Raw genomic sequence first — 12,789 nt, 5'->3', positions numbered from 1 at the left:
GCGTGTGTGTGTAGGCAGGAGGTTGGAGTGATGGTAGGTGTTTTTTGAATAGAAGCGTTTTGATTTCTTTTCGGAAAACTTTGATGTCTGATGTTTTGGTCAGCAGTTTGGAGACTGTTGGGTCAATTTTCGCTGCCTGTGTCGCCAGAAGGTTATCGTAAAGTTTCTTGCGTCTGGTTCCATTGAGAGGAGGGTATGTGAATAGGCTTTGAGTTTTCCTTGTTCTGTGTGAGGTTGCGGTATAGGCGGTTGTTTAGGTAACTTGGTGCAGCTCCGTGGGTTACTTTGAATAGAAGACAGTAGAATTTGAATTGTGATCTTGCTTTTATCGGTAGCCAGTGAGAGTCTAAATAAGCATTAGTGATGTGGTCGAATTTGCTAAGCGAGTAGATGAGTCTGAGGGCTGTGTTTTGAACGGTCTGTAGTTGTTTTATCATGTAGTTTGGGCATGATAGGTATCTGGTCGGTTTACATTCTAAATTATAAAAATTTAGAATATTTAAAATAGCTTAAGAAAAAGAAAATAAATAAATAGAAATAAAAATAGGGGGGATTGAGACCTAAACAAGGCATACTGGCTGAGAATTACTGCTCTAGAGACACTGGTAGTAAGAGCCTATCCCAAAGTCTCCAAAATGGCTAACATCCTGGATGAGTGTCTACGACTGCCTTCCTCTGACTTCGCCCATATGACCTAGTGTTCATAAGTGGAATAAAATCCCCTTCTTGTGGAGGAAAATCACTATTACCACCACTACTATCACCTTGGAAAAGGTTTAGAGAACTATACTGAGACTTAAAGGCATGGCTTGGACCTAAAAATGCAAGCTGAGGATTACAAAATAGAGAAACTTCTGATCCACATCTCAAAACAGAAAGCAGTTACTTACCATAACAGGTGTTATCCAGGAACAGCAGACAGATATTCTCACATGTGCATCGCGTGGCTCCTCAGTTCGTTAAGCATGCTATGAAGCCAACCAGGGGAAGTGGGTGGGTTGTGAGAATATCTGCCTGCTGTCCCTGTATAACACCTGTTACAGTAAGTAACTACTTTATCCCAGGACAAACAGGACTCCCTAGCTTACTAGAATGGGATGGAGGGAGAGTTGGCCATTAGGAAAATAAATTTTGCAATACTGCTTGGCCGAAGTGACCATCCCATCTGGAATAAGATTCCAGAAAGTAGTGTGATGTGAATGTGTGAACTGAGGACCAAGTAGCAGCTTTACAGATTTCATCAATAGGAGTGGCGCGAAGAAAAGCAACTGAAGCTACCATAGCTCTGACTTTGTGGGCTGTGACACGACTCCCCAGTTGTAGCCCAGCCTGAGCATAACAGAAAGAGATACAGGAGGCCAACCATGTGGAAATCGTTCTCTTGGACACTGAGGACCGGATTCTGTAAACTGCATCCTGATTATAGGCAGCTATAGGCGTCCTACAGCTGTCTAATCAGCCAATCGGTAGGTACATTTTCTAAAAAAAAAAAATGCTCCCAGGCAGGCTGTCTATATTGAAGGCGCCTCCGGGAGCCAAGGGAGGCCCGCAAGCCCGCCTAAGGCTAGGTGGTAGCCTTAGGTGAACCTAGGCGGCCCTATGCATCTCCCTAGTAGAGTGGAAGATGCTTACAATGTAGGGCCAGCAAAATGCTGGCCTAAATTGTAAGTAGGCGCGGCCGCTATACTTTATCGCGGCAAGTGATCTCCCTGCCATGATTAATATAGCGGCCGTGGCCGCCAGTCTCCCCTCCTCCCACCCCCTAAACGAACGAGGCAGGAGGGATGCCCAATCCCTCCTGCCGAATGACCCACATCCACCGCCGAAGATCGTAGGCAGGAAGGTGCTCAACCCTTCCTATTGGTAGACCCCCCCATTCACATGCCCGACGAAAGCGGCAGGAGGGTGCCCAACCCCTCCTGCTGAAAGACCCCCCCACCCGCCCCTGACAATCGCTGGCAGGAAGGTGCTCAACCCTTCATGCCAGTAGCCCCCTCTCTGAATATCGCCGGCAGGAGGATGGCAATCCCTCCTGCTGGACCCCCCCAACGAACCCCCAAAAAACACCCCAACCCCTCCAGTCTGACAGCCTGAGAAAGATGATGTCTTGAAGAGAAGCCAATGTTAGGCCAAGAGATACCAAGCTGTCAGGTGCAACAGTACGAGATTGGGATGCAGAAGAGATCCGTGATTCTGCGTAAGAAGAGACGGGAAAATTTGAAGAGATATTGGTTCCTTCACACTGAGTTGAAGTTTAGTTTAGTTTATTAGGATTTTATATACCGCCTATCAAGGTTATCTAAGCGGTTTTTACAATCAGGTACTCAAGCATTTTTCCCTCTCTGTCCCGGTGGGCTCACAATCTATCTAACGTACCTGGGGCTATGGAGGATTAAGTGACTTGCCCAGGGTCACAAGGAGCAGCGCGGGGTTTGAACCCACAACCCCAATGTGCTGAGGCTGTAGATCCAACCACTGCGCCACACAAGGAAAACCATGGTTGTCTAGGCCACTGAGGAGCTATAAGGATCATGGTGGCTCCTTCCTGCTTCAGCCTGCCAAGCGTTGTGAGACTGAGAGGGATTGGAGGAAAAGCAATGAGAAACTTGTGAGTCCAATCCAGTAGAAAAGCATCCTCTTCTAGACTGTGAGGAGAGTACTGCCAAGAACAAAACTGGGGCAATTTGTGGTTGTGGAGGGACACAAGTCTATCTGAGGAGTCCCCCACTGAGAAAATATGGGAGGCAGAACTGCAGAGTTGAGTGTCCACTCGTGTGGTTGAAGAAATCTGCTAAGTTTGTCTGTAAGATAATTCTGTTCCCTTGAATATATATTTCTTTCAGGAATATATTGCGAGCAATGGCCCAGTTTCAAATCTTCTGGAAAAGACGGAGAGACCTAGTGCCTCCTTGTTTGTTTATGTAATACATGGCAACCTGATTGTCCGTGCAGATAAGAAGGATGGTGTTGGTCACAATGTGCTGAAAAGCTTTGAGAGCACTGTAGATCGCTCTGAGTTCCAATAGATTTATATGACAAAGACGGTCCTGGGCAGACCAGTGACCTTGTGTGTGAAGACCGTCCATGTGAGCCCCCCAAGCATAGGTGGATGAGTCTGTGGTCAGAATTTTCTGATGAAAAGGGATATGGAACAACAATCCTCTGGACAGTGACTGTTGAAGCGAAGGAGTGTCGAACACTTGAGACCACTGAGATGCGAGCGTCCATTGAGGTATGTGCTACATTTCAGGTTTTGTCTAAAAAGCTTTCCTTCTAATTTAAGATACAGATTATGGTGAATTTTTGAAATGGACATTGTTTGTTTGTTGTTTTATTTTTTTTGGGGGGGGGTTACATTATGAATCACTATATTTCAACAGCCACTTGCGTGATAATCAGTTAACCTTTCCACTCTGTAGTTACTACTGATAACTTACCTTAATTTCTACAGGATCATTCTGATGAAAGTTGATTGGTGCAACACCCGGTACATAGAAAGAGTTCACTTCATGAATTAATAGAGTCAAGGACCACACCAGAGGCCAAATCAGCTTTTCCTGCAAAGGAGAGACAGGTGAGAGCCTAACATTATTTTATTAAAAACCACTGTGGTCTCTAATAGTCTAGCAAAACAAACCACAATAGCAATAACTAGAAGGAGTTTATAGCATAACATAAAATTTTATTTCTCTCCTTGCAGTTTGATGTGGTTAACAAACAATAAAGACGACTGTTTATCTACAGTAAATTATAGAATTAGAAATAAAAACCATAATCAAATAATATTAAGCATCCAAAGCAATGGCCAATCAGGGACTTCCTTAGACTACTCTCTAAGGAAGTCCCCGATTGGCTCAGGTGCCTTGGGCTCCTCCCTTAGGAGGGACCTGAGGCGCCTGATCCAATCAGGGTTGTAGGTCCCTCCCCGTGCATCACATGATGCACTGGGGCGGGGACTAAGGCCCAGTTGTGTTGCTGGAGGCCTACGGAGCAGGAGGGACTGAGCACCCCTCCTGCTCCCAACTTTTATAGGTACAGGGAGGGGGATGGGAACAGGAACAGGGCGTCCGGTGGCAGGAGGGAGTGGGCATCCTTCCTGCCATTTGTGTGGGGGGGGCAGGAAGAAGAGGGGCCGATGGCAGGAGGGATTCTGGCAGGAGGGAGTGGGAATCCCTCCTGCCATTCATTGGCAGCGACTGCAGCGTGTATTTTTTGGTTCGGGGAGGGAGGGGGAACTATGTTGGAGGGAGGCTTTTTTTTTCTTGGCCAGATATTTTGTGTGTGTAATACATGCAAAATATCTGGCCCATTAAAAAAAATGAAAAAAAGACAGCAGAAGCCCTGACAGCAATGACAGGAGGCTGCTTCTCCTGTCACTACTGTCAGGGCTCTGCCCCCACTCAATCACTCACTGAGCGACTGAGTCAGGGAGTATGCATGCAAATGATTTGCACCTCATTTGGACAAATGAGTCTGCACAAACAAAAGGTTTGAGAGTCTAAACTCATTGGTGACTTCCAGATAACGAAACACTCTTCTCTCATCCGACTTCTTGAAAATGTGATCCTGTTTCTTAGAACCTGTGGACTGGAATACTGGTAAGTGGACTTCCTATTTAACATGAAACATCAAAACCACCTTTGGCAAAAAAGAAGGCAAAATGCATAGAGAGATCCCATGCTCCAAGATTTTAAGGAAAACATCTCTACAAGACAGAGCCTAGAGCTCCGAGACTCTTCTTACTGAGGTCCCAAAGCTCCCTTGCCGCCTATCCACCCTTCAATTTCTCCCCTGAAAATCTTCTGAATCTCATCATAGAAGAACTCTGGTTCACCTTGAGATCTCAATCAGACTGCTTTCCCCTCCCCTCCTTCCATCTGCCCCTTCAACACCTGCCAACCTCTCTTCTTTCTCTGAGATCATTGAGGAGAAAACCACACTTCTCTCATTCTCCAAACCCACTACCTGCTTCTCCGATCAGATTCCCATTCACCTACTCGGTGCTATCTCACCCTCTATCATCCATCCTATTTGTCACATCCTCAACCTATCGCTCTCCACTGCATATGCCTTCAAACATGTGGTTGTCACAACCCTCCTCAAGAAACCCTCACTGGACCCCACATGTCCCTCCAATTATCACCCCATCTCCCTCCTCCCCTTCTTATCCTAGTTTTAATGTTGTTTATCGTGGATGCCTGGACTTCCACTCATCCCATGATATTCTGGATCCGCTTCAGTCAGGCTTTCGCCTGCTGCATTCCACAGAATCTGCCCTTACTAAAGGAAACAGTAGAGTGATCAGTGGTCTGTTGCAGAGATCACCTTTCAGACATCTGGCAATGTTCGGATGAGATGCATGCATGAGATGCCAGAGTAGTTTTGTGGTCCCAAACCCTGAAACAAGAAAGCCCTGCTACTTGGATGAAAGGAAGCCACAAGGCCGGCTTGAAGAAAAGCCAACACAACCAAGACCAGAGCCGAAAATGGCTCCACATGTTCTTGGGCACACCAATGCTGGAAAGTCTTCCACACTTTAGCATAGGCATAAACTGTGATTGACTGCTTAGACCTGAGAAGAGTAACAATTACTACTTCTGAATAGCCTTTGCTCTGTAATGCTTCACATTCAATAGCCATATCATAAGAGCAAAGTGATCTGGATCCTCCACGCATACTGGACCCTATGAAAGGAGGTCTGGATGCACCTGCAACTTGAGACCATGACCTGTTCGAAGATGCATCAGATCTGCGTACCACAACCTGTGAGGCCAATGTGAAGCCACTAGAATGACCTTTCCCTGATGACTTGCAATCCATTGAATGATCCAGCCTATGACGAGCCAAGGAGGGAAGTCGTACAAGAGTAGTCCCCGAGGCCCTGGCTGGACTAGAGCATCTAGACCCTCACTTCTGGGCTCGAATCTTCAACTGAAGAACCTGTCTATTTTCTTGTTTTTCACCGTCACCATGAGGTCAAAGTGAGGAAGACCCCAGCGCTGAACAATGGCCTAAACGCTGCCATCGACAACATCCACTTGCTTGGATCCAAGGTCTATCTACTGAGGAAGTCGGCTTCAAAATTTTCCACACCCGTGACATGCGCTGCCGATAGTGCCTGAAGATGACACTCCACCCAGTGGAAGAGCCTGTGGGCTTCCAGACATAAATGTGCACTCTTGATGCCTCCCTGGTGATTGGCATATGCCACCGCTGTAGCACTGTCAGAGAAGATTGACCGCTTGACCTTCCAGAGTCTACTGCAATTTCACCAGAGCCAATCGAATGGTGCACAATTATAGCCTGTTGATTGATTATTTCCTCTAAGAGGGGCGTTCAATGTTCCTGAATCGGACAATGGTTGCAATGAGCACCCCAGCCAAGTGGAGACATCGTGAGAGTAACACGTGCTGAAAAGAATGCATTTGGGCTTTCACTCAAGGAACCACATCTGTTGTGGCCACTATGGACCCCAGGACTTGAAGATAGTCCCATGCAGATTTATCCAACAGACAAGAAATCTGAGAGAACAGCTTCTGACTGCATGCCTCTGGTAGAAAGACTTAGCCGGCAGCCATATCAAACAAAACTCCTAGGTATACCAGGGATTGAGTCAGCATCAAATTGCTCTTTCGGTAATTTACAATCCAACCCACATTCTCCAGGACTCATATCACCTGATCCACTGTGCGCCAACCCTTGTACAACGAGGGGGCTCTGATCAGCCAGTCATCCAAGTAGCACTTAAAGCCCATAACTATCATTTTGGTGAAGGTACAAGGAGTCGTCGCCAGGCCAAAGGGTAGAGTTGCAAATTGATAATGATTTTCCAGGACATGAAATCTGAAAAACTTTCTGTGGTCTAGGAAAATAGGGATATGCAAGTAGGCCTCTGTCGGATCTAGAGAAGTTAGGAACTTTCCCAGGGACACCACTGCTAATACAGATCAAATCATCACCATGCAAAATTGTTGAACTCTGAGCGCTGCATTTACATGAGTAAGGTCTAGAACAGGTCTCTAATCATCAGAGCCTTTCTTTAGTATGATAAAGCATATGCAGTATCTCCCTGAGCCCGAGGCTTTGGGCAGCACATGCTCTATGACCTGAATAATCAAGCAACCTTCTCATAGTGGCTTGTACTTTGACCGCCTTTTCTGGGTTCCCTGTGGGAGAGCCAACAAATCTATCTGTTAGAGATTGAGCAAATGCCAGCTTGCAGCTGGACCAAATATTGTCCAGAACTCAACGGTTAGATGAACCCACACCTGCAGAAACACCAAGAGTCTGTTTCCGAAATGAAGAGAGACCTCCCTTGGCCTGGCGTCATTGTAATTTCTTGGTGGATGGAGCCGCACAGGACATGGAGACCTGGTGACAAATAGATCTCATGTATATGCATTGGAGAAATCCTAAAAACCCGACTGGATTGCGGCCCTTGAGGACCGACTTTGACAACCCTGCTCTACCGCATCAGGACTCCTACTGCCAAAGTTTTATTTTATTTTTTTACTGGCTGGGTGAGAGTGCTGATTGCTTGAGTACCGGTTAATCAGGATTCTACCTCTGCTCCATAAATAAGGGGGTACTAGGAATGTTTATAGACAATAAAAGTACTTAAACATAAGAGAGAACTTCAGTAACTTTGGCAATGTTAAGTCGCTCAACTGCAACCTTGAGTCACTCAAAATAACTACATACGGGAAATTTCCAATTCGCTAAAGCATCAGTTACATTATAATTTTTCTATCTTAATGATACCGTCTCAATATACAATATCTCAGTGTCCACTCATTGTTGAGTCCAATATATGTGAAAAAGCAATAAAAATGCACTGTGCTAATATTTAGTGAATTCTAAAAGCAAACAAACATTTGCTAAATTCAGGCACTTATCTTGCAACTGGCTCAGGAACACTGCTGCTAGCTACAGAGCTTGAAGATTTCTGGCTGTCAGACTGGAGGAGGTTTTGGGATCCCCACCAGCCACAGCAAGGGAGATGGTTAACTTTTGGTGGGCCTGGGCCTAGGGCCCTCCTATCTGCGCTCTTTTCTTCAACTACCAAGCCAACTCCAGACTTTGTCCCTTCTACCTTGCTTGGAACAAGTTGCCAGAATCCCTACGGCAGGCTCCGTCTCTGGCAGTGTTCCAGTTAAAAGCCCACCTCTTCGAGAGTGCTTTTGACTTCTAACTCCTCTCACCTTGGGTTCTGCACCCCCAACCCTATATGTCATATTTGTCCAAGTTAGATTGTAGGTTTTTCTGAGCAGGGACCATCTATAAACGTGAAAATGTACTTTTCAAGTTTATTAGGATTTTATATACCGCCTATCAAGGTTATCTAAGCAGTTTTTACAATCAGGTACTCAAGCATTTTCCCTATCTGTCCCGGTGGGCTCACAATCTATCTAACGTACCTGGGGCTATGAAGGACTAAGTGACTTGCCCAGGGTCACAAGGAGCAGCGCGGGGTTTGAACCCACAAGCCCAGGGTGCTGAGGCTGTAGATCCAACCACTGCGCCACACACTCCTCCTTTCAGAGCTATATAAGTGATTAGTAGTAGTGTTCTGTAGTGCATATCTGTTTTTTTATTTCTCCAGTGTTGTAATACTTAATGAGTTTAATTTCTTGGGGTTCCCAGTTCAATTTCTGATCCCTTGTTCTGTATTTGGTAAAGGTCTGCCTGTGGTTTTTCTATAAAGAAGTCATTTAAAGCTGTTTTATAGGTGGTAGTAATGGGAGGCGGGGATATTGGGGGAAGGGGAGAGTGCAGAGAGATCAGGGGCCCCCCTCTTTTAATTTCTGCCCTGGGCTCCAACATGTCTAAAACCCGGCCCTACCCTAGAACGCTCTCCTCTTGTTCCCGAGAATACAAACTGCTAACCTCAATGTCCCTTCATTCACCAGATCCTTGTTCTGTAGTAGAACCTTTACTATACGAACAGACGTTAAGACGTTTTAGAACAAGTTTCTACGTCACAATCTCCACTCCCCTGCTGATCTTCCGATCCAAGTTCCTATTATACCCTAGTGTCAGTATTCTGCACTAACACTTCTGACCCCGAGGCCCAAAGGGCTCACAAAGTACACAAACTACGGTAGGCGAAAAGAATACTCACCGATGCTGCTGCCATCTTGGATCTACAGGTCACGCCGACGTCAGCGGAAATGCGTTGGACTGGTATTTCCGTGAGTAACAAGCCTTAGTTTGGCACTCCAGTAGCCGCAGTTGGCTTTTTAACTTCGCCACTTTGTTTTTACCGACCGTTTTCCCTTGATATTGTGATGACTTTTTTTTTCTTTTGCTATAGCCTCTCTGCTCTCATCTCTCCTTCTCCACATTTAATAGCAGGTTTAAGATGGGGGTCTGGGTAAAAACCAGGATTTGCAGGATCCTCATTGACTTTTGTTTTGAAATCCTGGTAAAATAGCAAGATTTGCTAGATTTTCCCGGATCCTGGTCCACCTTAACAGCAGACCTCCTCTTTTTTTTTTTTTTTTTAAGATTGCCACAGCTGCTGCTATGCATTTACTGGAGCCCCCCCTGCCACGCCGACTTCTCCTTCTCTGCCGGTCCCCGCCTCTTAGGACATGCTCTTCTGTTCCCGTGTGGGCAGAGAAGGAGAAGACGTCAACGCGGGGACTCCCTTTAGTTTAAGAATGACAACCAGACGGCAGTAAACATAGGCTTGCCACGCCGTCTTCACCTTCTCTGCCAGTCCCGCCCCTTATGACACATTCTTCTCTTCCTGGATGGGCGGACCGGCAGAGAAGGAGATGACGTCAGAGCGGGATTCCCTGCAGAATGACAACCAGAGGGGCAGTAAAAAAAAAATAGGCTATAACTTATCACACAGAGGAAAAAACAAACAAACGAACAACTACTTTGAATTTAGAATTTCAGTAACCTGGGAGAGGAAGCAAGATGGCAGCGGGTCAGACATCGGTACTTTTACCTTCCTGTTTCTTCTATAAGAACTGCCTGTTGTTATCGGCGTTCTATACCTCATTCGATGATGCCACATACGAAATCTCTCGACGCCGGGACAGTTGAAGATGGATTCTTTCACGACAAGCAACCCCATCTGCTAGCAGAAGTTGAGCTGCCTGCTTTGGCTTCGGAGGAAGGAACCTCTGGACCTGAGAGATCTTTGTCTCCTCCATGGATCCTGCCTCCACCGCGGCCAGCGTCAGACTTCAGCAACGTCTCCAATCCCGGGAGGGTTGTTGCAAGCACGGGCAGAGAGAGCCGAGCTGTTGCCTGCCGCTGAGTTTCGAGGCATTCGTGGAGAGGGAGAGAGGATTTCTCCCCCCCCCTCCCCCCGCGGTGGTAACCCTGGTGTATGCTACAAAGGCTGGAAGCTGCTGTAACGAAACCTTCTTCAGAGTTTACAACGGTTGCGAGTAAAATTGACTATTTAACAAAATCTTTAGAACTTGTAAAGGAAGGTCCACTATAAATGCGCCTGTTTAACTTTCAAAATCCTATATGGTATCCTCCCTCCCTTTATCCCTCTTTCTTGGAATTCCTCAAACCCTAATACCACCAGATCCTCCCACAAATTAAAACTATCCTTCCCCTCGCTAAAAGGCATTTCCCACACAGGAAAGCTAGCGACCTCCCTCCACTTCAAAATCACTGAGCTCTGGAACAACCTTACCTCCCCTCTTCGGAACTTGAGCTCTCTCCAAGTTTTCCGCAAACATCTGAAAACCTGGCTTTTCTCAAAAAATGTAAGTCTCCCTCCAACTTAGGAATCAAAGAAACTCTTAGACCTTGGCATCCCAAGTCCTCTAAATTTTCTTCACACTTCTACCTCTAACCCTCTGTTGTAGTTCCTTCCTATTTCTCCTACTGTAAACCGCGTCGAGCTCTACGAACGTGGAGATGATGCGGTATACAAACCTAAGGATTAGATTAGATACAACTGATAAAATTGATTTAATTAACAAAGAAGTATCATCCCTTCAACAGTTAACCGGGAATATGGCAAAGGACAAACTTTATACTCTAAGGAAATTTGAACAGATTGAGAATTATAACAGAAGGTTAAATTTGCGGTTTCTTAATTTTCCTAAAGCAATAGAGATTCTGAGATTTTAAAAATACCATCTGAAGTTTTGCCACCTATAAATCGTATTTATTATCTTCCAGATAAAAAAAAGATTGAAAAATCCCCTGAATCTGAAAATGTATAAATTCCTGACTTAAATAACCTATCTGTTTTGCTGGAAAATCCTTGGAAATTCAATCTTGTACTACTCTTTTTGTATCATTTGTATTTGAACAAGACTTGAATTCTATAATGCAAATATATTTTCGGTTTTCCCAAGCTGCATTCTTTGGGCAGAGAATCTGGGTTTTTCCAGACGTGACTAAATCCACTCAAGAACGTAGGAAATTGTTCCTGAAGATGAGACAAGAAGTTAAGGCATTGGGTGCTACTTTTTTGTTGAGCTATCCATTGAAATGTTTAGTTAAATATGTTGGTATAAAATATGTCTTTTTTGCTCCAGAACCGCTTAAGGACTTTTTGGATACTAAGAAGCTTGCCCAGGAAATTAAGGGATAATTGAAAGAAAGACAGATGAAGTGTAACCCGTTAAGCTTAAATTCTTATCTAATATAATAAAACGCTAGACGCGCATGCGCACTCAGATCTGCGTGATCTGAAATCCCTGTTCCGTGAGATGTATGTCCGTGGCTTTGCAGACGTGCGCATGCGCGAGTCCCGAGCCTTACTGCTTCCCAGCCGCATTGTTTGCCAGCCGCAACCGTTGCACTCCCTGCTCTCCAAATCGCGGTGTACAGACCGGTAGGGGACTGGGAGCTAGGGAGAAAGCAAGGGCTCAATCTTCGTCGTCGTCTTCGCCCCTCCCCCCCAATCCCCGTTGAGCCTCCCACCCGATTTTCTCTTCTCACGGTCTGGCCGGCTACCTTAGTCCCTTGCCGCCACCACCCCCTTCCCTTCCCGCGGTCGACAAACCTCTTGGCTCGAGCAGCGGACGCAGCACTGTAAACACGCTGCTTCGCGGCCTCTACTGCCCCAATTTGCTCTTCCGTGTCTCTGATGACGTCATCAGAGACACGGAAGAGCAAATCGGGGCAGTAGAGGCCGCGAAGCAGCGTATTTACAGTGCTGCGTCCGCTGCTCGAGCCAAGAGGTTTGTCGACCGCGGGAAGGGGATGGCGGCGGCAGCAAGGGACTAGGGGAGCTAGCCAGACCGCGAGAAGAGAAAATCGGGTGGGCCACGAAGAGACAGGGAGGAACTGGGAAGAAGGAAGAGGAAGAGGGAGGAAGAGGGAAAGAGGCCTGCTTTGGGGGAGGGGTGTGCTTGGAGGCACACAGCTTTGTGCATTGGAGACATCTATGCACTGCCTAAGATTGGTACTTGTGCTATGAGGACGCCTAAGGCACGCCGAAAGTTAGGCGCACTTTACAGAATCTAGGCCTTAAGGCACAAGTTGGATATTGATTCTCCCCTAGAGGACTACACCAAAATCTTGTCTCATGCAGTTAATACTTTAGAATCTAAATCATAATTTTGCGTGAGGTAAAACTCTTTATAGTTTATAAATCTTTCCTTAATTGCTTCTGATAATTTCAGCTATACACAGCTGAAAGCAGTGAAAAACTATCTAAACTTCATTTTCTGCATATTGCACTGCTTTCAGCTGTGTATAGCTGAAATTATCAGAAGCAATTAAGGAAAGATTTATAAACTATAAAGAGTTTTACCTCATGCAAAGTTGTCATTTCTTTAATAAGACATTAACTATTTTTTC

At 45.8% G+C, this 12,789-nt stretch overlaps 1 protein-coding gene across 4 annotated transcripts in view; it reads right to left on the bottom strand.

The window, feature by feature from the left end:
* The window catches only part of TM9SF4 (transmembrane 9 superfamily member 4), a 158,678-nt gene extending 148,206 nt beyond the window's left edge, over positions 1-10,472 (bottom strand). Inside the window, exons 1-2 of one of the 4 annotated variants that reach the window (XM_033914649.1) lie at positions 10,008-10,472; positions 3,438-3,557 (exon numbers count right to left, since the gene is read on the bottom strand). In XM_033914649.1, coding sequence (XP_033770540.1) covers positions 3,438-3,557; positions 10,008-10,166 — 279 coding nt within the window. In that variant the 5' untranslated portion in view covers positions 10,167-10,472. Of the gene's footprint in view, positions 1-3,437; positions 3,558-9,121; positions 9,732-9,958 lie in introns of those variants that run through there. The other 3 variants (XM_033914646.1, XM_033914647.1, XM_033914650.1) reach the window with 3 other exon arrangements.
* Between the last annotated feature and the right edge of the window lie 2,317 nt (positions 10,473-12,789).

This window comes from Geotrypetes seraphini, chromosome 11, assembly GCF_902459505.1.
Source record: "Geotrypetes seraphini chromosome 11, aGeoSer1.1, whole genome shotgun sequence".
Lineage (NCBI taxonomy): Eukaryota > Metazoa > Chordata > Amphibia > Gymnophiona > Dermophiidae > Geotrypetes > Geotrypetes seraphini.
The sequence above is the reverse complement of the archived record's forward strand: the minus strand, read 5'-3'. Positions and strand labels throughout refer to the sequence as shown.